The sequence below is a fragment of the Mya arenaria genome, chromosome 10 (genome assembly GCF_026914265.1).
Source record: "Mya arenaria isolate MELC-2E11 chromosome 10, ASM2691426v1".
Taxonomy (NCBI): Eukaryota; Metazoa; Mollusca; class Bivalvia; order Myida; family Myidae; genus Mya; species Mya arenaria.
Window position 1 is genome coordinate 66,827,568 of NC_069131.1, and position 24,385 is coordinate 66,851,952.

General features: G+C 36.3%; 2 protein-coding genes across 2 annotated transcripts; both read left to right on the forward strand.

Moving 5' to 3' along the window:
* Nucleotides 1-227: 227 nt before the first annotated feature.
* Nucleotides 228-9,758, forward strand: LOC128204946 (putative nuclease HARBI1). Its single transcript, XM_052906346.1, has 6 exons — nucleotides 228-495; nucleotides 917-1,056; nucleotides 2,980-3,174; nucleotides 3,564-3,636; nucleotides 4,872-5,053; nucleotides 5,390-9,758. The coding sequence occupies exons 1-6, from the start codon at nucleotides 286-288 to the stop codon at nucleotides 5,613-5,615; spliced, it is 1,026 nt and encodes a 341-aa protein (XP_052762306.1). The 5' UTR covers nucleotides 228-285; the 3' UTR covers nucleotides 5,616-9,758.
* Nucleotides 9,759-17,784: 8,026 nt separating this feature from the next.
* On the forward strand, nucleotides 17,785-24,385 carry LOC128204947 (uncharacterized). Its single transcript, XM_052906347.1, has 3 exons — nucleotides 17,785-19,027; nucleotides 22,667-22,836; nucleotides 24,083-24,385. Exons 1-3 carry the CDS (start codon nucleotides 17,785-17,787, stop codon nucleotides 24,383-24,385), a joined length of 1,716 nt encoding a protein of 571 aa, XP_052762307.1.

Sequence of the window (24,385 nt, forward strand, 5' to 3'; positions counted from 1 at the left end):
TCAAGCCATTTATTAAATTCAAGACTGTTTAATGCTTAGTCTTTTTTAATATAGTATTAAGTATATTAGTCGGTATTCGTTCAAACTTTAGTGATTTTTCAACAAATTATGATCCTGGGGTGCATTTCAGAGACGATCGTTAAGGCGATCGTTAGCTGATTTTGGTAGTACGACCAAAATTACCGATCCGTACCGTTTCAGAGACGCAACGTGCACCTGCTTTATCGTTAATTCTGATTGTAAACCTACGACCGGTAAGAGGCGCTCGTTAGCTTAACGATCAAGATGGCGGCCATTGGCATTCTGAATTTACACAAAAGGAGAAATGCTGTTGATAGGATTTACCGAGAGCGATTAACGCTAACTAACCTGAGAGATACTGATATTGAGAGCAGGTATCGTCTCGATAGAGAAAGTATCGTGTATTTAATGCGTTTGATAGGAGGTGACATAAGAAAGTCAGGAAGAGGCAGGAGTATCGACCCCGAAACACAGGTAAATAGAGGGTTAAGTTGGAAGTCTGAAAAATATCATAGTTATAACACCTCACGTATGGTAAAGTGAAATTTTTGCGTGCATCTTTCCACTGTGTATACATTGTTGAGTTTTCTGTCTATAAATAACTAGCCAATAGGCATAACTTCCGTTTATTGAAAGATGGCCGAACACCGAAACACTGGTCATGTAACATCTGTCAATTTGACTACGAGACATTAGTGGTATAACGAAACAACAAAATTTAATGACCGTTCATTTTAAAGAGTTTATAGATGCACTATTGTGTATGGAAATTGTTGTGACTAAATGTAAACCATACAAATGATGATATTACGGTGTTTACGGAAGTAACTTGTACATGAAGAAACTCAAGTGAGTACAGTTATTATTAAATGATACTTTTTATTTCATTTTTTAGGTGCTAGTAACTCTACGATACATGGCAAAGGGAGATTTTTATTCCGAGACAGGCGACGTTCATGGGGTCTCGCGATCTAGTGTGTGTAGAATTATTCATAATGTTGTGACAAGCATAAACAAACGGCTACACAATATAAGGTATTATTCAGTTGGGGTTTTCAATTTTGATTTGTATGCCAATCACACTTTTTCATTCAAAAGTAATGGTGACTCAAATGCATGGCTGATAAGTTCAGTCCAGCCAACAGCGGGGAGGAACCGATTGAAACATCCTGCCATATGCCCCCGCACCACAGGGACCCAAGGTAAGGTCCATTCCCCGCTATATTTAAAGCGATGACAAAACCACTGCATTCATCCGGCATGGCGGGGCATCCTGTGAATTTAAACACGGCCCATTTTCCCGGCTATCCCCTGTATACACCCGGATATGGGGGGGGGGGGCGTGGTAACAATTGACTGTTGTACAAAACTGCAATTAAGTTATTGTCAGAATTAGATTGTACGATCAAATGTCAGATACTTGGATGGAACCGAATATGGATGGTCAAACTTAAACAATTTTTCAACATAATTCAACTGTGTTGAAAAATGGTTTTAGTTCTACCATCCATAATTGAATTGTTTGGATAGCTTACTATTCGAACTAATTTTAAGTGCATTTATTGTGTTATAAATGAAATATCATGTTCTTGATAAGGGTGCTTTTCAAAATAATGAGGCAAAAGTGTGACATAGGGGTTGAAAATTCAAACCCAGTTTTCATGATTGTCACCTATTCTAAATGAAAGTAAATACTTCAAATTACACGGAAATAACTTTGGAAAATTAACCGGAAATACAAATAAAAAACATTTTGACCTTAAATCCAAATATTGCAAACATTTCTAACAATATGGGTGATCTATAAAAGTGTCTTATGACAAGAACCTTGCATAAATCAGATGCTTTTTCTGAATTTTATTATCAGTAATTGGTACCTGTGTGTAGTCATGTGCATAATAATTCAGTTTTTATTTTTTTCCTGATTTAGTTGGTGTGCCTACTTTTTATATGACTATGACTGACAGACATCACCAATTGTGTAATTTTCTACAACATGACTTATTTTAAGATCTTCGCTTCGGTTTACCACACGGTTAATTGTGGAGGCCCATGCCATGGAATCCCTCTGAAGGAGTTGTTTTGCATGTTGTGCTTTTTCTGAAATGATGCCATGGACAACCCCGTTGGTCTTCATGTAAAATGTCACACTTTTTTGGGTGCACAGGGGACAAATTTATTCAACATATTCTTACACAACATTTTTGCTGATTGATCCATCCATTTGAAACTTAATAATTTTCTTAACAAGATTGATTGGCCCATAATGTGCCTGAAAACACTTCCCAAAAGTGAAAGGAATAAAAGTTAGGAGAGATAAAAGAAAAAAGCCTCATTATTTTGAAAAGCACCCATACGTGCATTTCGAAACATGTCACGGTGCAAAGTGGTATTGTTAAAGCAACTGTGCACCATGATCAATTTGCAAGAAAAAAAGAAAATTGTCAAAAACTGTCATAAACTTGCTATAAATGTGTACAATGAAATGAAACTTAATACTAACTGAAGTACCACAATTACAATTAATTTAAGTTTAGTAGTTATTTTTTTATTTTTCCATCAAAAAAGATTACTGGGTATGAATACCTAGTAGAATTCATTCATTATGCGTGATAGGTATATAGCTTAATTATGTCACCCGCTTAAAGTAAGCCATTGTAGCTCAGTGGATATGACGCTGGCCTGCAATTTTGGCGTCGCAGGTTCGAACCCGGTATCCGACAAAAAATTTTTTTTTACATTTTGGTGCTTTTTTTTACAATTATGATATCAAAGCGAAATGCATTCCATTAAATAATTGTCCTGAGATTTGTTACAGAAATAATCTTTTTTTGGTGCCAATCTGGTGTACAATGTTTGTTGTATAACTGGTAAAGGGAACCTCTTTTACTACCACAATTATGTTGTATAATGATCAAAGCACGCTTTATTATTTTCAGCATTATATTATTTTTTCAGATTTCCAAGAACCAATGAAGATATTCTTCATACAAAGGTCATGTTTCAGCGCAGCTGTGGACTGCCCAACTGCCTTGGGGCCGTTGATGGCACTTTAGTGCCAATCATCGCCCCAAAACAAAATGAAGAGGCCTTTGTTTCAAGGACGGGATGCCATGCATTAAATGTACAAGCCGTAGCAGATGCTGACATGCGGTTTGAAAATTTGGCTTTACATTTTTTGCTTATAAACATTTTACCAATATTTGTATGTAAATTATTGGTTTAAATACTCGTATGTATTATTTATTTATTTTTTTCAAAAGCACCATATGGTTTTACAGGTTTGTTATTGTTTCAAAATAGCAAGTTAAAAGTACTTTTTATAAGAATAAAATATAATGTTAAAAGTTTGATGATTCTCCATGACAAAGCTATTCTTCAGATTACCTATTTAGTACTAATTTGTACTACTGCAATCTAGGCATTGTCATTGCATCCTTTTGTCCTATTGCCCCCATTCCGAAATAAAATCAAACCAGATAAGTAAATATATTTATTGTTGTAGCATACATTTCTATATTTGTAAATTATTCATTTTACAGTTTCACGGATGTAGTTTGTCGATGGACAGGCGCTTCACACGATGAAATGGTGTTTGATAATTGTGGATTGAAGGTAAATTTCAAACTGCATTATTTTGTTAAGTGTATAAGATATGCTTACAGCTACTGAATTGGGGAAGTTGTTATAGCCCCCCCCCCCCTTCCACCTTCCATTGGTAATTCTTCACATTGGTATAATGTCACAAGGTTAAAATCGGATATTTCCATTTCATTTTCATGGTCGTTTCAGTAAGGCGTATACTAAAATAAATGTATATACTCGAGAACTATGTTCATATTAGTAACACAAATAAACAAAGCATGTGTGTACTATTATACTCATGTTAGTTGTGATGTGTACATATTTCCAATATGGCACTTGCAAATGACTTACATGATTGGGGATGGGGTTGCTAAGTAATCATTGACTTTTGTTAAATGATTCACCCTAAAAAAATCCCGCCTCTTACCTGTCTTTGCTTTTTGGCATAATGTTGAGCAAAACAAAGCATGTGTGTGTTTCATATACTCATGTTGGTTTGCTTTTCATTTCAAATTATTTATCAAAACACTCCAATTGTGTATTTCATGAACTTGTTATATGTACATCTTTTTTTTTGAAATCATGAGTCATCCCAATCACCGAAACAGCATGGTCCATCAGGAACCTTTGATCAAACCGCAAGATGTTTCTGAGGTACCAATTAAATGAAAGCAAAACTTAGGCCTAAAAGATAAACATTTGGTTCGGGTTACCAAACCCAATGTTTTTCTTTCATGCTTTGTGATGCAATATGGAGTAAATATCAGTGAAATAACAACAGAGAAAATATCAATTTTCACTGCAAAAAAGGAGTGAAAATATGAAATTTCAGAACTACTTTTAAAATCCATTGTATTTCCTTTCCCTTGGTCAAACCAGCACACTTTTTATTTTTGAAACAGAAAATCTTTGCCAATGAAATATGTAACTTTTAAAGAAATGTTATTTAAGTTTAAATATAGATAAATTTGGAAATTAACAACTTACTCTCACTTATATTAGAAAAATGGTTATCCCGTTAAGGATGTAACCGTAACCAAACTTTTCTTACCTTATCTGTCCGTCATACAAAAGGCAGGTTATAATCACTTTACTTTTGAAATAATTGCAGCAAAAACAGTCAGATCATTTCAACATTATATTGGTCTTACTAGGATGTATATGAAAGGTTGTAGTGTTAGGCTTTACATATGTTATTAAAATTTACATAACTTTTGCTATGTCTATTTGATAGTAACATTAAAACCTTTGTGTCTGTATTGAAGGAGCATCTTGAGGCAACAAACATCGGCTACCTATTAGGAGACAGTGGATACCCATTGAAACCGTTTTTGATGACACCGTACCTACATCCAGGATCTCCTGCAGAGGAACGCTTCAACAAGGCCCATAAAAGGGGCCGAGTAGTAGTTGAGCGCTCGTTTGGCGTGCTGAAGGCAAGATTTCGGTGAGTACATCATGGTTGTCTGATTGTTAAGATTATATTGGCTGGAGACAAATCGTAAGACTTGGTGATGACTTCCCAAACTTATATCCACAAAAGCTAGGAATCAAACGCATTAGTTCTTGGTAATAGATGATTGTACAATGATGAACTCCAGACAACAGGATAATTCCTTTGTACATATCTAATAAGCGGGCGTTATATCTAATTTTCTTCGTCAGCTTTGGTCCTTGAACATTTAAATTTCATTGTTGTGTCAATTGACAGATTTTAGCCCCAGAAAGACATAACATCCTGAATACAATTCCATTTATAAGCGATTAACTAATGCCATTTCAGATGTCTCAGCAAGAGCGGTGGGTGTCTGCCATTCGCCCCAGAGAAGTCGGCAAATATAATATTGTGTTGTTTCAAGCTGCACAATCTGTGCTTGGAAAGAGGGCTGCCTCTTCCGGACATTTCATCAGACAATGATGACAGCCAAACGCCTGGTGAATTCATAAATGAATGTGGAAGAGGAGGAATACAAAGGCGAAATGAACTCACCCAACTTTTCTCGAGATAACATTTTTTTTAAAAATGTCAACATTTTTTTAAAAATGTCAACATTTTTTTAAAAATGTTTTTGGTAACTGCTTATTACATATTATGCTACTCCTTGTTTGGCAAAGCAAAACCATTCATATATCTCAAAGTTTGCTTATTTTCCAGTGTCACAACCTTAACTTATATAGATACTTGAAAGCTTTATACCTTTTGTTCACTTTTTCACAACAACAAAGTAGTTTAGTGGACTGTATTTACATACGTTCATCAGTCAATTATGATTTCAAATATTAATATTTACAATAATGAACACTTCTGAAGGAACAACTGTTAATGACTTTTCTATAAAATGTTAACAATAATTGCAATAAAAAACAAGATAACACACATAATTAACATCTAGGTACATAAAGATAAACTTTTTAATTACATTAACCAAATATATCACCGACTGATTGAGTTTTGGCCCATATTCATTAAGAAATTTAGTGTAAGTTAAATACTCTGATTTAATTCAGTTTTAATAATGTTAATACAAGAAAAGAAATGATAAAAAATGCATCTGTACAAGATAATCTGTTGTACTGTAAAGAGATATTCGTTCAAAATGTTTTACATTACAGTTATTTTGAATAATAAAAAAAAAAATCAGCATTCAGAGCTTTATTAGTTTTAAACTTGAGACATGGGTGCATATGGACCCTGAATGAGACAGACTAACATGAATTATTGTCAGAATAAAGTTTGAGTGTTTATATGTAAACAAAAGAGTCATCATTAGTCAACAAATGCGACTCCTTTAAAATTCTCATTTTCTCCTGTTTTATTGCCAGCATGGCGTCCATTTTCGATTTCAATTCTTTCAGCAGTTCATTTCTATGCTTGCTCTCTTGCAAGATGTCCCTCTCAACATCCATAAGTTCTGCACTGCAGGTACATGCAGCTACAAATAAACAGAATTGCACACTAGATGAAACAGTTTTGACTCTGTGTATAATCATACAATCAAATTCCCTGTTATATGCACAACGTTTGGAAATGACTTACAAACAGTAATTACAATTAAGAATGGAATTACAACTAACCATTCTGATGATTACAGAACAAGTTCATTTTTAATAAGTTATGGTTCGAAAATTTAACCCTGACGATGACTCACAAATTGTTTAAGGTATTCAAATGATGTTCTTGTATGAGTAGTTAAAATATTTAAAAGTAAATATGATACCTCTTTGCCTTTTTCTCACAATGTTATTCTCTGTAAAAGAAAGTTTCAAATCGGGTTATTATAAAAATGTGAGAAAAAGATGTTTTGTGACCCAAATAATTAGCTTCTTATAATAATGGAAATAAACAGTGTTTTGGTGATTTTCAGCTCGACTTTCGAAGAAAAATGGGGGCTATACTACTCGCCCCAGCGTCGGCGTCCAGTTAAAGGTTTAGGGAAAGTTGGGATTTTTACTTATAAGTCTAATACCCTTCATTCAATTGACTTTATACTTCACACAGTTGTTCAGGGCCATCACATAATGAGGTTAGATAACTCAATAGTATTCTTTACAAAGATTACGGCCCCTGATTGACTATGGAACTTAGTTTAAAGTTTTAGGGTAGGTTGGGATATTTATTAATAATTTCTATACCCTTGGTTCAATTGACTTAATATTTCACACTGTTGTTCAGGACCATCACACAATGAGGTTACATAACTTCATATCCTTAATACAAGTTATGGCCCCTGATTGGCTTAGAATAAAGTTTTAGGCAAGTTAAAGTTAGGGCAAGTTGGGATTTTAATAAAAAAACTTATATACCTTTCATTCAATGAACATAATAAAATTCAGAATTATTTCCGACCATCTTACAAGGAACATATGTCCATTTTAGTCCTTACTACAAATTATGGCCCTTGATATTTTAATTTACTTTTTTTTTTTTTTCTTTTGAAAGGCACATTTTTATATTCTTAACCACATTTTCATAAAGGGAAACCAAGTTATTTTAATGACTTGCTTCATTGTTCAGGCGGGCTGGTGTGATGTCAGCATCAAAGTCACCTTATGTATCTAATAATTTTAGTAAGGTTTGACATGAAGAGACCAAACTTGGTAATATTACATTATTTTATTCACTTTTAAGTCAAAGCGGCGTAGTCGAGCGCGCTGTCTTACAACAGCTCTTGTTTATTATATTCTTAACAAAATGCAATTAATTGTTATAGGTTAATCAAACTTCTAACAAAAATACCTACCTTTCCGTTTCACCTCCATCTTCCTTTTCACGGGAGGAGCTTCCACACATGCTAGATATTAAGAACAAATGTATTAATTACATTTCAGCATATATTTCCCTGATATGTATAAAAAATTGAGAAAAACAGTTGCATTAAGCACATTCTTACACATGTGACTATGTGAATCATCATTTACTGTTGTAACTTGCCCATGTGACTTTGTGATTTTAATATACTGATGTACTTCTTTTGTTCAAAGATCTTTATTGGAGATAAATAGCACTTATATGTGAAATGTATATAAAGTTGTGTTTGAATTCTGCCATGGTTATTTATTGTTAAAAGTCTTTGTTATCTAAGTTATTGATACATACACATAGACACTTCATCATTTGGTGTTCTGTCTGGCATTGTACTGGTACTGGGTGTGACTTGAATAAGGTGTCATCATAAGTTACAAGTAATAAATTACCCAAACATAAAGGATTATATACATTGCTAATTGTTTCCAGTTAAAACAAAACAATGTGTGGGAGCTCATGATAATGATTATATAGTATGTCATGAAGCCCATCTCTAAATGCACTGTACAATTTTTTTTAAATATTAACTGAAAGTAATATGACTCAATGCAATAAAGTAAAATCACTATATATTGGGGGTATCAAATACTGTTATGACAAATTGTTAACATTTGGTTTAACTAGTTTCATACCAGATTTATCAGTTTCATACGAACGGGACTGCACACTGGACTTTTCAATATTTTCGGTCAACAGCTTGTCTAGGTATATCTCTGCTTCTGAAATTCAAAAGTAATATAAAAAAATTCTTGAAATATATTTAAGTGTTTTATGCATGTTAATAAGTGAAATAAAAATGATATTTTACTGATTTAAACAGTGAAATGTTACCAAAAACATATGTAATTCAACCTTTGTGTGTACTAAGTGCAAGTCAAAAACATAGTGTATTATTGATTTGAGAAGAGAATGAATTTTTGTAATAATTATAAAAAAAAACACGTATAGGAAAACATTTTGTGCTGCAGAAATGAATAATTTCATTGAATATTTGCTTATCTTTTGAGTTAAAGTTATACCTGTACGAACCAGAAGATCTGGTTTTGCTGTGGAACGCTGTGTTGTATCTGCAAATGAAAATATGTACATGTATTTTGTTAACATCTTTAGTATATTCCCTGTATTGTTTGAATTCCATATGTCATTGTACTTATAACAATACGTTATTTATCCCTTATACATGTACATAAAATATGCACTATCAAAAGAGTGGTATATGGATGTGTTATAATTCATGGTTTTTATTGCTATTTATACTCAGAATAACACAGAAAAATGTGATTAAGATAGTGAATGTAAACAGTGATTTTTTTTTGAAATAATGTCCACTGCCTGTGTCTTGCATATTTGGAGAAAAAATCATCATTGGGAAATTTAACAATATCAGGCCAAAATAACTCATGTAACTACAAGTATATTAATTTTGTTTTTACTATTTCATGGATACACTTTGCTCTAAAAGAGTATGTCTGGTCAATAATGTGTTTATTTTTCAGGACATTAATTGTATTTTTATTCATTAAAGTAATATGTATTTATCAAATTGGCAAACAGTTATAATTTTGGACAATTTTTTACAAGGAAAAGGCAGTTAATTGCACCGAAAAAATCACTGGTAAAACAAAGAAATTATTTCCCAAAATGCATTATTAGCTATACCTCTGAAAGTGTCATTCTCCGTTGGAGTGGTCAGCCCATATACACTTTCTCTGGGAATGACTGATGCAATCTACAAAGTGACAAACGATTTAGACATTATTATGTTAGTTTGTATAATCAGGACTTTAAACTGTCGTAGCAACAATGCTTAATGTACCAGTTGGCATCATCATTAATAAATTCTGTTAAAAAAACTCCACCAATTGTTGACATTAAACAAGTATCATAATCAAACTATATATAAATAATGAACGTTTTAGATTAATTGGCATAATTTATATACACTAGCGGATTTAATATGGGGGGAGGGGGCGCACCCGTTGACACCCCCCCCCCTCACTAAAATCGTCCAAGTTTACTTTTTATATATAAACCATTTCTGACTAGAATTTTCTCATGGGAGAACCCCCATACCCCATGCCAACAAGTTTAACCAAATCAATTCCGTTTCTTGGGGAGGGGCGCAAATAAAAAGGGCACGCCCCTAAGTTATGCCCCTCATACTTCGAATCCGGGATCAGCCCCTGATATAAACTGTTACCTTTAGTGTTGTTTTTTGGCTGTCAATGGTTTAAATTATTGACTTGTTGCTAGTAACTAAGACATTAATGTTACTTTTGGAAAGCATATCAGTTCATGTGAAATTTGATTGAAAATACCTGGTAATTATAAATAATTAAATACCTTCATGTCAACCCACTTCCGATACACATCGTCACGGTCCCTACAGTTTCCCAGCGAATTAACTCTGTATTAGATAATTAATCATTTTTATTAACTATGCATTACTAATTAAGGTACAAATGATTACTTTTCATCAGGAAATTCCCATTAAGAAAACGGTTAATAATCTCAGTAAATTACCAAAATAATGAGCAAGTTAGATTTTAATGAAATACAGTAATCAGTGATGTACGAAGGCCTAATCAACTAAAATAAAACATAAAGTTGTGTATATCATTCCTCTGCTTATCTTAATACAGATATAACTAATTAAACAGAGGTGGCAATTTCTTTTTAAGTTATAATAATAGATTGTCATCGATTTTTTTCAGTGGGAAATTCAAAGAACTGTATACGTACATTTCCGTCACCGATTGCCAAATGGAATTCTTCTCTGTCTTAGTTATCTCGTTGAGCACTACTGTCAAACGACCCAAACAAAGTTGCATAATTGTCGCTCACGTGGTCTGCAACTGCACACTTCTCCTCCGCATTCCACTTTTTGTTTCTGCGCCGTTTAACATTAAGTTCCATTTTCTAGCAAGTTTTGCACATGTATGCACTGTTTACAAACAAACGCTGAAGGAACGCCCACAGGAACGCCCAAAATAACACGTGATGCAGATGTAAGGACACGCCCATTTGCTAGTTTTTCATTGTTTTTTGTACTATTTAAAACACTTTTTGTGAGACATAATTACATATTTTAATTATAAATATATAATTATAAAATCATAAAATATTGTTATACACTACGGACCTTATTTTTATGGGAAAACACTGTTTTACTTACCATGTTTCAGTAAACAGGTGCGCGTATAATAGGTCACGTGGTTAAAACAGACTGTGTCACTCGGATTCAGTGTGAACTTCGATCGTAAAATATAACGAACGACCGGGCGGTTTACGATACGTTTCTGAAACGCCTTCATGATTATCGTTAAGTTGGTCGTTATTTTGATCGTAAATTTACGATAATGGCAGATCGTAAAATCTACCTGAAACGCACCCCAGTTGTTCAATAAAATTGAATGTTCGACATTGTGTTCTTGATCAAGGTTTCAGTAACAATTAATAATAAACACCTCGTTTACAGAATTTATTTGCATATATCTACAAACTACAAAGCATATAAAGGTAAAACTTTAACTTTAACTTGTCTAATCTCACAATATATAATGTTAAAGAAATCATACACTTGCCTAATGAAAAATACATCATTCATTCATGTCACACAAAGTAAAAAAAGTTTTTTGACAAACATGCACCATGGTTCTTAACGCATTTGATTGCAACACTTGAAGTGTGTTATTCCATGTCACTCGCAGATATCCAGCTATTGAACTTTTTGGGGTAATATTTCCACGTTACAAAGTATTGCATATTGCGTCCTTTGCCCCGTCGTTTTAACACTTTGTCCACTTTCCACGTTTGATCAGCATTCACACGAACTTTCTGCAGTTCGCTTTCATAAAATGTTCCTTTGATAGGTTCATCCTGCAAGTCATTGAGCCTGTAGGTGGGTAGAATTCCTCTGTGGTAGCGTGTATGTACGCGAAATAACTCTCCCGAATATGTCTCATCGTATGCTCGTGTAAATGCTGATTTCAAATGGCTAATGCGTACATAATCACCGACTCGAAATTTAAAAGGTTTCAGTTTAGGCAAAAGTTCCTTTCCTTTAGGATTTTGTGCAAAGTATGTAGCTAATCTCACTTCTTCCTGGTTATTGCCTTTGACGTCGGCGGGTCGCATATCAATGGTTCTATGATAGGTATGATTGTAGCTTTCTGCAATATGTTGCAAAATTGATAGATACTGATGACTATCTTTGTGATTAAAGTAGCGGTAGAGTTTTCGTTTGATGGTTAAAATGGCCCTTTCCGAAGTGGAAGCCTTGGTTTCGTTCTGTGTTGGGAAATAATGCACGTCGAACTTGCGCATGAGGTCCTGAACACGCTTGGCTTTAAACTCTTGTCCTGAAACATAACATAGTATTAAATTACGCATTCAAAGCTTGTTTACGAAAGACATCCATGTACGCACTATTTTAAAAATGCCAAATCTTTCAGACATATATATTTGACATTAACATACCTTTATCCGTAATCATTTTTGCTGGATCTCGACCAGACGTTTGAAATATGTCTGCAAATGCCTCTGCCACTGCCTCACCAGTTTTTCGTCGTAAAGGGCGAAGCCATACGTACTTGGAAAACGTATCTATAACCAGCAGAATGTACTTGTAATCGTCGTTCCAGTTTGCAAACTTGACCATATCGATTAAGTCAGCCATCCATACACCATCTTTTCCCGCGCTAATAATATGATTGCGTTGAAAGCGCCTTCGCACCGGCTTGTGAAGACTGTACGATTCTTGATCATGCAAAAATTGCCGTATCCTGTGCATACCAAGTTTGAATTTGCCTTCTTTTTGTACCGCTTTGTACAATTTTTGAGGACCGGCAAAACTGGCAGGGTGTGATGGATCGTAATAAATGGTCTTTAAATACTCCTTCCAAGAAGCCATGTCTGTACTTGTTGAGTCCACAAGTACAAATGAAGTAAAATGTTTTTACACTTTATATTTATTGGTCCTCGCTGCCACTACTTTCATCGTCACTCTCTTCTCCACTGTCTTCCGAAAGTTCGAATAAGTCTTGAAATTGATGCTGATGTTTTTTAATGACTCTTTTTATTGCAGAAGGTAAACTAACGCCTTTTTGTCGTAGTTTATCAATCTGCTCAACTATTACCCTATGGGATGCATTTGTCACCAACGGCAGCCAGTACATTTCCAAAAGGCGTTGATAATTGGCAAAGAAAATCCTTTCTTTAAACGGCTGTGTACGCTCTGTGGCCATTTCGTACGAATCTTCTTCATTATATCCATCATCGATGTACTGGTCGTATAACTTGTTGAATTTAACTTTATTTTCTTTGTGAGCAATTTCCCAGATATGACGAAAACCATCATTTTCTTCTATATCTACGTCCATTGTATCATCACTATGTTTGTCAGTCATGGTCGTTTCGCCGGCGGCTCACCCATGGTTTCCCTTGTTTCCGGACACCAACCACGTTTAACGTGCCTTTGCACATCGTGCGCAGAATCGAATAACAGTCCGCAATCGTCACAGGGTTGCCCCTTTTCAGCCATTGCTTCTCCTTGATCGTCGATGTGAACAGTTTGAACTCCGACCGAATAATGATTTGTTTCTAACAACTTATTCTCTTTTATAACAGTACATAGACTTTCTAGTTGGTGATTGGTCGAATTTGGCAACTCGCTTTCCTGGTAGAATCGTTTAGGTTTCGAGACATATTTTAATCTGTCATTTTCCGCAGTAAATGGTTTTAAGTCCACCAGCAAATACCCGTAGGGGTACTTTGTGGCTTTTGCAAACGTGTGCATAAACTTATCCGTGTGTCCCGGGTACATTTGGCGCGCCAAAACCATCACCGATTGGCGATCTACAGGATTGTTGAACAGTACCAGATAATGACAGTTGCGCCTTTGCGTCGGATCTTTCGTGCCAAATAAGTTCTGATTGATAGAAACCACAGATAAAGATCTATGATGCGAGCCCTCCGTAAATAAATCATTGATACGTTTGTCTTTGCCAGCGTCATAAAATAAGTCAACCAAAATAAGTAAATTGTTGAATCTGGGATCGAAAAAGTCGTCATCCGCCAAATCCGTAGGAATGCATTGCACAAATTCCACTCTCGGTAACACAGACTCCCTGATTATTGAGTACAGCGGTTGCCATCTTTTGTAAAGCCATAGTATTCTTTGCACAGTAGGTTGGATCCTAGACTTATGATTCTGTAGTACATCCTTTACAAAGGTCGTCTTTCCGCATGCTGAATTGAGTAAAGAATGGTATGTTATTGACCTTAGTTCATCTTAAAAATAATAGAATAGTGTGTTTATAATTTAAGTAGAAATACATGTATTTGAACAAACCAATACCTGTCGGCCCAGATATCATCATTGTAAACGGGTGTTGAAACGTCATATTTTGTGAATTTATTTCGTCTGATGTTCGCGCTCCCTGTGGTGGTGGTGGTGGTGGTGGTGGTTGTGACTCTCTCTGTGGCGGCGGTGGTGGTGGTGGTGGTGGTGGTTGTGACTCTCTCTGTGGCGGTGGTGGTGGTGGTGGTTGTGACTCTCTCCGTGGTGGTGGTGGTGGTGGTGGTGGTGGTGGTGGCACGTTCAGTGGTGGTGGTTGTGGTGGTGGTGGATACGCTTCATTGAACACCATCTCCATTTCATGATTGACGGCCTTATGCTTGTGCTTTTGATGTCTCAGCATAGCATCCCTTCTTGAAAACTGCTGATCACACTTTGGACACTTGGGATATTCCATGTTATTCCTCCGATGTCTTTATTCAGAATGATTGCTTGTTACCTTTTCTTAAGTATTAAAGTGAACGGTGTTTTTATTCAGCCAATCATATTCCTTTTAAGAACCAGCACTTGCGCATGCGCAAATTATTTTAGCTTATAAGTACAACTCTTCTCACGCTGTATTATTTTTTTGCAGATAGCAGTTAAACGTCTCGGATTAAAAAGCAGTGGACAACATAGCAGCGAGCAAAAGGTAAGCACACATTTAGTCTTAACTGGACTTTGTTGTCCCGCCTGGCTTTTCTGTTGTCTCGCCTGGCTTTTTAGCTGCATTCTAAACGTTATTTGTAATTTATAATACAATTTTACTCACATCTAGAATGAGTAAATTTTGAAATTATATTTTCCTTATTCATCTTATTAAGACCACTGAATGACTATTTCTGTACATTTTCAGAGCGACAGTCATGACGTACCAATGCGAGGTCTGCAATGTTACTTTCTCCAAACTGAGTCAGCTATTACAACATAGAAGAACCGAGAATCATTGGCCAAAATATACATGCCCGACCTGCAAGAAAGACTTCACTAGGAAGAATAACTTAAAGCAACATAAGAAAAAACATGAGGACGAAAATAATCACCACTGCCCCGAGTGCCTTCGGGTATTTACGAGAAGGGATGCACTTGAGGAGCATTTCTTGCAACATCAAAACCAAAGTGGTGGCGGAAGAAAGAGGACTAGTGATGATGACACAAATTCTAACGGAACTCGGAAGAGACAAAAATTAACTGCAAAAGACGATGCGACGAAATATTATCAAGTAGAACAAATGAGTGAAAGAAGGATAGAAAAATTCAACACAACTGCATCATATTACAAAATAACAGTACAAGATATGGAAATCAGGGAACTTCCAAACATAATTAAAACTTTAAAACAAATTTTTCAATCAATCATTGAAACCATTGCAGGCAACATACCATCGTCCGACAAAGTAAGAGTTACGATGGATAATCCGCAGTTGGACTTTCCCATTGTCCTTCCGTTTATGCGAAGGTCTGAACTTACAGTTGACAGACTTTTGTCAGAAATAGAGAGAGTGCTTCAGTCGTATGAACAGTTTGTGCTTTACGAAACGTTCGGGTTGGAATTCGTTCACGTGCATTTGCCTACTGGAAGTGGGTTTCGGGGGAAACCTTTTGTGGACATATCAAAGTTATTAAATAATAAAGGAAGTGTCATTCAAATAAGAAATACGGATGAGGTTTGTTTTGCACGCGCAATAGTTACAGCGATAGCGCGCATAGAAAAACACCCACAGTGGAATAATATACGCCAAGGCCACCATGCACAGAAACAACTGGCACTTAACTTGCACGACAAGGCCGGGGTGCCTCTGAAACGCTGCGGTATTGAAGAAGTAAAACTGTTTCAAACAGTACTTCCTAAATATAGAATCATTGTTTTATCGAAGGAACACTTCAATACTATCATCTATGATGGACTGGATGACGGCGTGCCCATTTATTTGTACTCGCACAATAATCACTTTGATGTCATCACGACAGTCGCAGGATTTTTGAATAGAAGTTACTTCTGTCTACAATGTAAGAAAGGTTACAGTAACAAAGAGCAACATGCCTGTAACAATCCTTGCGTTCACTGTCATCGTCTACACGAGGACGACTCTCTTAACTGGGAACATTGTACCGGCTGCAATCGCAATTTTATAAACGAAACGTGTTTTGCAATGCACAAGCTTAACCACGATATTGGCTCATCAACCTGCAGTATGTATTACAAATGTAAGGATTGCGGACAAGCAATTAATGTGCGGAAGCATAAGAAGCCTCACGTATGTAATGAAAAATACTGCAAAACATGTAAGGAATTCGTGACAGAAGATCACCAGTGATTTATGCAGCCAATCGAGGTAACTAAATCCGAGGGAGGAACTATTAAAAAGAAAACAAACGGCACAAAATATATATTTTTTGACTTTGAGTGCACACAAGATCAGCAGCTTCATTGCGAAAAAGGATATCTATCTGGGGTAAACGGAAAGTGTGTCAATTGTAATAAAGCAACCTGTGGTTCTTATAAACATGAACCGAACTTGTGTGTCGCGCAAAGAGTATGCCATCATTGCCTAAAGTACGACTTGTCAAGCGATTCGGAGTGTGAATATTGCGGCAAAAATGAACTGATTTTCAAAGGCGATCAGACCACTCGGCGGTTTTGTAATTGGTTATTTTCTGAAGAAAATGTTGGTGCCACCGTAATTTGTCATAATTTCAAGGGTTATGACAGTTATCCCGTTCTGCAATACCTGCATGAAAATGCCATTTTACCAGAGGTCATAACAAACGGAACAAAATTTATGGCCATTAAAGTTCCTGTTTGCAAAATACGCTTCATCGACTCCATAAATTTTATTCCAATGGCATTAGCGGATATGCCCAAATCATTTGTAATTGCGGAACCCGCAAAGGGCTACTTTCCGCATCTATTTAATCGACAAGAATACCAAACCGCGATACTCACGAAGTTACCAGACATGAAGTACTACTACCCAGATGGTATGAAAATAGACAAATGAATGGAGTTCATGGCATGGTATGACATTCACAAAAACGACGCGTTTGATTTTCAATATGAACTGTTAAAATACTGCCGATCAGATGTGGACATTTTGAGGAAATGCTGTCTGAAGTTTCGCGAGCTGTTTCAGGAAATAACACAAAAGAGTAAAGTTCCTGGCATTGATCCGTTTGAAAATTGTTTGACCATTGCCTCGGCATGTAATCTGGTGTTCCGGCGAAATTTTCTGGAACACGAAAGTATTGGCATTATTCCATCTCACGGTTACAGACCAGAAGAAAAACAGTCAATTATGGCCTATCAATGGATGTCATATCTAGCGCACGAAAATCAAATCAACATCCAACATGGCAGGAACTACGGCGAAAAGCATATTGGGCCGTATAAAGTGGATGGGTATTACGAACGCGACGGCGAAAAGGTGGTATTGGAATTCCATGGCTGTTTTTGGCACGGATGCCAGAAATGTTTTTCAACGACAACAAATTATCCTGTCAATGACACGAGTATGGGCGAATTATATGGAGAACCATGGCAAAAAAAGATTTTATAGAATCTGAAGGTTATTCCTATGAATCTAAATGGGAATGCGACTTCAAAAACGACATGGAGATCAACCTAGACATGAAACAATACATACACAACCTTGAATATGTCGGCCCTCTTGAACCAAGAGATGCTTTCTTCGGGGGTCGCACAGAAGGGTTCAAATTGTATGAAGAAGCGTCAAGTGAACAAGAAATAAACTATTATGACGTGACATCATTGTATCCATATGTGAACAAAACTGGGAAAATACCTTTGGGGCACCCCGAAATTGTCACCGAAAATTTCGAAGACATAACCGAATACGAAGGACTGATCAAGTGTAAAATCGTACCTCCTCACGGACTCTACATACCCGTTTTACCCGTGAAATCGAATAAAAAGCTGCTTTTTAGCCTGTGTAGAACATGCGCAGACCAGTACCAGCAGTCGCCATGTCAGCATACTGATAATGAAAGAGCTTTCCTGGGTACTTGGGTTACAGACGAGGTAAAACTGGCAATATCGCAGGGTTACAAAATTGTGAAAATCTACGAAATTTGGCATTTTGAAAATATTTCGCAGTATGACCCAGACTCCAAATGTGGCGGTTTATTCACTGAATACGTGAATACCTTCCTGAAACTAAAGCAGGAAGCAAGCGGTTGGCCAGAATGGTGCAAAACAGAAGAAGACAAGCAATCGTATATTAAAAGATTCTATGACAAGGAGGGTATACTTTTAGACTATAACATGATTCTCAAAAATCCAGGTCTTCGATCCTTGGCTAAGCTGATGCTGAATTCTTTCTGGGGCAAATTTGGCCAACGTACAAATCTAGCACAAACGTCTTACGTAACAGACACCAAGGAGTTTTTTGAATTTATGACAAATGACCAACAAACAATCAAGAACATCCATTTTGTAAATGAGGAAACAATACAACTTGACTGGGCATACAGTGAAGATTTCATTTCGGATTCCTCTAGGACAAACGTTGTGATAGCTGCATACACAACGGCACAGGCCCGCCTTAAAATCTACAGCTATCTACAGGGTCTGGGTCAACGCTGTCTATATACGGACACAGATTCGATATTCTTTATTTCAAAGCTTGGGCAGTGGAAGCCGCCACTCGGAGATTTTCTTGGAGATCTCACAGATGAGGTTCCGGGAAATAAAATAACAAACTTTGTCACCGGTGGTCCCAAAAATTATGCGTACAAAACAGAACGATGTGACAAAAACGGTTACTTTTCGCTTTGCAAAGTCAAAGGGATCACGATGAATTTTAAAACCTCACTCCAAATCAATTACAATACAGTGGTCGATATGATTAGGGGATCATCCCAAAGCCCATCAGCTATTCAAGTTCAGGACATGAAAATATGCAGGGACATAACACAAACTAGTGTAATCACAAGACAAGAAACAAAAGACTATAGACTTGTGTTTGACAAAAGAGTAATCAATGAGAATTACCATACCTATCCTTACGGATACTAATGCATTTGTGTATACTTTTTACATGTTGTTTATAGCTGTTATAATATTCTATTGATTTTGTTTCAAGTGTACATGCATCGAATATTGACATGTTAATACATCAACAATGTTGCAATTCCGTTTTGTTTTCTCATTTTGTTTTTATTTACTAAATATGTTGTTAATAATTCATGTATATAGTGAATGTAATATGTTAACATCATCTGTATGCCCCTATGCCCTATGGATATTAATGTACTCTTTTTCTTTTTGTATGCCTTTGTTTGTTGTATTCAACTTGCTGAAAATTTAAATATTCATTTTATTTCATATGTCGTATACATGTATTGGAATGCTGTAAATAAAATATAAATGTTATCGAGATTTAGTCTTCATATGTGTATCTATTCAGTTAAAAGACAATAGTACACAAAACACTGAAACTATTATCCCATCGGTAATTTAATGACTGACTTTGGGATTCCGCATTGCCCCGAATTATACACTGGTGATTACACTGCTAACCGACCGTTAGACGTACTTGATTTTCCTTCTGAAGAAGTCCATTTTTTATTAATACTGATGATATTGTCTTTCTTAATGCTAAATTCCGAACATGGCTCATATAACATTGTATTGAAGAAACCCCCAAAATGCCACTGGTTTACATATCACTTTCATGTCTATACAAGTTATTATTACACATTGGTTCCCTTCTACCAAAAGTCTGTGTCGAAAGCGGAGGAATTACGTCACACTTGACTGAGCTTGAAAATTGACTTCGAACGCGATTGCATCATTTATATAGAATAAGAAGGGGTCACCGGGTGCTTTGTAGTCTACTTAGGCATGATTGACTACTATCAGTATATATTGTTTTCTGGATGTTAAATGCCAATATAGTTTCGGAAAAAAATTCATTGGTAAACTCCTCTTTGGCCAACAAAAATGGGTAATAAACTTATTTGTTACTCATAATGGCCCTGTTCCGGAAACAAGCGATTTACAATTATGTACAAATGATTTCATGATTTTAAAGATGTGCCATATTATACAATATTTTCATTGTCCATACTTCTTCTGTTAAAAAAAGAGTTGTTTATTTTCCATATACTACCCTCGCCGATTAATCGTCTCAGTAATATTGACCATAGAGCAGAATAACAATATCAGCTTCAAAATGAAAAGAAATATAAAAAACAAAAAGTTTGATGCTGATTTGTTTGTATTTACTGCACCAGTGTCGGATAAATAGTCTAGTGGTTTTACCCTTGATTGTCCATCCTGGGTTTGCAGTTCGTTCACCGCCGCAACACTAAATAAAACTAATAGTCTTCCGGGAGCGATGTTAAATTGGGTCCAATGTGACAGTCTTAAACACTGTTAATGTTAAAGAACTAGGGTTACTGTAACATTGTTTATGTGTACTATGATACAAAACCTAATATGACTTAAAATCTTATAGGGGCACTCACCGAATGGGCCTTGCCCGAGTGTGAGTTTACTTGAAAACTTGAAACAACCCAATTTTACTTTAACTTTCACGATTATTTTAATAAACAAAGAACAAAATAAAATTTAAGAAATAAAGTGTATTCCCTAGGTCCAACTGGCCTTTCTAAAAACAACAACTAGCGTGTTTAATGGTAATTCCCCGTTTAACATATGGTATTCAAGGTCGATTAAATGCGCCAGATACCATTTCTAATCCTTTTATGAACATTTTCATTTTGATTTACCATACGGGGCATGTCTGTCTTTTAGTTCCGGCTATATTCTTGTTGTCGCTATCGCTTCCTAGGAATACATTACCTTAGTAATTAAATATGCATTTTCAGTGCATAACGTGCAGTTTCCTGTTCAAAACAGTTATTGAAATGTAGTTGTCTTTCTTAAATAGCATGTTGATACGCTTATATTAAAATAAACAATGGCACCGCGGAACGATCGCTATCGCAGTCTGTTGTTACTCAGTCTAAATGAGGCAACACTCAACAATTACTAATGCCACATGGAACGATCGCTAACGCAGTCTGTTGTTACTCAGACTCAACGAGGCAACACTCAACAAGTACTAATGCCACGCGGATCGATCGCTAACGCAGTCTGTTGTTACTCAGTCTAAATGAGGCAACACTCAATAATTACTAATGCCACGCGGAACGATCGCTATCGCAGTCTGTTGTTTTCATTCTAAATGAGGCAACACTCAACAATTACTAATGCCACGCGGAATGATCGCTATAGCAGTCTGTTGTTACACAGACTCATTGAGGCAACACTCAACAATTACTAATGCCACGCGGAACGATCGCTATCGCAGTCTGTTGTTACTCAGACTCAATGAGGCAACACTCAACAATTACTAATGCCACGCGGAACGATCGCTATCGCAGTCTGTTCTTACTCAGACTCAATGAGGCAACACTCAACAATTACTAATGCTACGCGGAACGATCGCTATCGCAGTCTGTTCTTACTCAGACTCAATGAGGCAATACTCAACAATTACTAATGCCACGCGGATCGATCGCTATAGCAGCCTGTTGTTACTCAGTCTAAATGAGGCAACACTCAACAATTACTAATGCCACGCGGAACGATCGCTATCGCAGTCTGTTGTTACTCAGTCTAAATGAGGCAACACTCAACAATTACTAATGCCACGCGGAACGATCGCTATCGCAGTCTGTTGTTACTCAGTCTAAATGAGGCAACACTCAACAATTACTAATGCCACGCGGAACGATCGCTATCGCAGTCTGTTGTTACTCAGACTCAATGAGGCAACACTCAACAATTACTAATGCCACAAGGAACGATTGCTATCTCAGTCTAAATGAGGCAACACTCAACAATAATTAATTTCGGAGTAATGTACCTGACGGTGTTGGCACTGGCAGGGTATTTGCAATGGTTTGTTGAACATTTCGAACGTGCTTCGAGTAATAACAAATGTTTAAATTTTTGCTCACCAGACATATTCCATTGCAAAAAGACGAGCTCAACGTAATATTGTATCTGTAGCTTTAGTCTATTTACGTAGTTTCTCTTTTGTGGACAGATAGCCTCGATTGATTCAGCTGTGCTTGTACATTGTGTCATTTATAATATAAAGCTAGGCTCATAAATTGGTGTCCTTTTATTTCATTTTTTAAATATTTATTTTGCTTTATCTTATAAAAACCTTCGCCGTGCTATGTAGAATTATGAATAAATGTTTACTGAATAAACGATGAAAATAGTCCTTTTTAAAGATATTTTGATAATGCTCATAAAACAATGTGTGAGATAATTGTTTAATTACTATTCAAGCATAAATGATTGAAGTAAATAATAGTAGCGGGGTTTTAAATAATTCCACTGAACTATTAAACAACTATCGACCGAATGTGCCTTTCAGAATGTGGACCGCTGAATGTATCAGATGAGATCGTCGTTCGCGGGAATGTGAACATAATTGGCAGCTATATTCGTCTCGACTGTAAAAAAGGCTACACCCCGTCGTTCACCAAGAGCACTGTCGAATGTATCAACACGGGCGAATGGACCGAGCACGACATGACTTGTGAGGTAAGGTCTGTTTTGCAAGGAATATAATTTAAATATGATTTTTTGCAATCCTTGACACTTGAATTACATTATATTAATATTATAACGATTGTGAAGAAAGTTGTATTCATCTATGCTTAGTCACTCTCATTGGCACAATGTAACGAGAGAGTTTGGTTATGTGTTTAGGGGGAAACGAAAGAATGTGGAAAAGCCCACGTGGTTAAGTGATCACCAACTAAACTCACATGTGCACAGGCCGGGTCTCGAACCCTGATCGTCTTGGTGAGAAACAAGATTGCTATACAGTGCACGGAAAATGCATGATACGTAGGCGATTATAATTATACAAAGGTTCATCTCTATCTGATATAGGCACATTTGGCTTTTAATAACAATACTAGTTGTTGGATGTTGATTGGCACTGGATTCTGTTCCATGTTTCAATTCAAATGATAGGAAACATTTAAGAAATGGCCTTATCGAAAATCAATACTTACACCTTAGTTCTTTTAAGATTGCTGAACAACTCGTAAGAACAAAACTAACACCAATTCTGACATCCAGTATACACTCATGGAGGTTAAGGCCTAATGGATATTATATTTAAACAGTAAGGAAAGTCCCCTTATATTAATTGGTAATCTTGTTTCTAATAGTGTGAGGCTGGCTGGACAAGTTTCCAAATGTCTTGTTACCGGCTGTCTGGTTCGCAGATGTTCTGAAAGGGTGCAAATTTCCATTGCAATAAAAGAAAGTTTCTATACAAAAGAAAAGAAAAAGGTGGCATTTCCAAAACAAAAAGCATTAACCGCGGCCAGAAAAGGTGGGGTCTCGTTGTAAACAATTCGTTAGAACAAAGAACAAGACTAGTTCGGTGTTTTTCAGCTTATTTTAATATACCAATTAGCATAGGTTATTTGGGACAATTACCTCTCCTTAAGGTATCTGCATAACCCGTATATTCGTCTAAGAATGTGGCTTTTTACCTTCAACTACAGCAAGCATGCTCCTGGCCTCATGCCTCGGATTCGTCTCCCTTCTTCCCAGGTCCTGGTTCCCGGTTATCTCACTTGGAGTAATCTACTAGCTGGGTACCAGTATGATATGTGATACGTGTATATAGATCTCTAAAATCTAGTCGAAAAAAGCATTCACAAAAGAGATATGGTGTGCATTTCATGGAGGTTCAAGACTAGAATGAATGTAGATCTTGAACAGAATAGTCAGTCGACATGTACTTATTTGATGATTTTGTTTTGTTTAGTGTGCAGATGGCTGGACAAAGTTCAAAACGTCTTGTTATCAGCATTTCGGTATCAAACGTTCCTGGGACGCTGCAAAGAGCGCATGCGAGGATGATAACGCCCAACTTGTTTCGATAACCAGTCTGGAGGAGTACGATTTCGTTCACGGATATATAAATCAAACAAATGTTGATACAGTCTGGATCGGAGCTAACAAAAGAAAAAAAATGGATCATGGGTATGGATATCTGGAGAAGAATGGGCGTATGAGCACTTTGCTCATGGAGAGCCGAAAAAAGATAGACGTGGGAAATGCCTTGTAA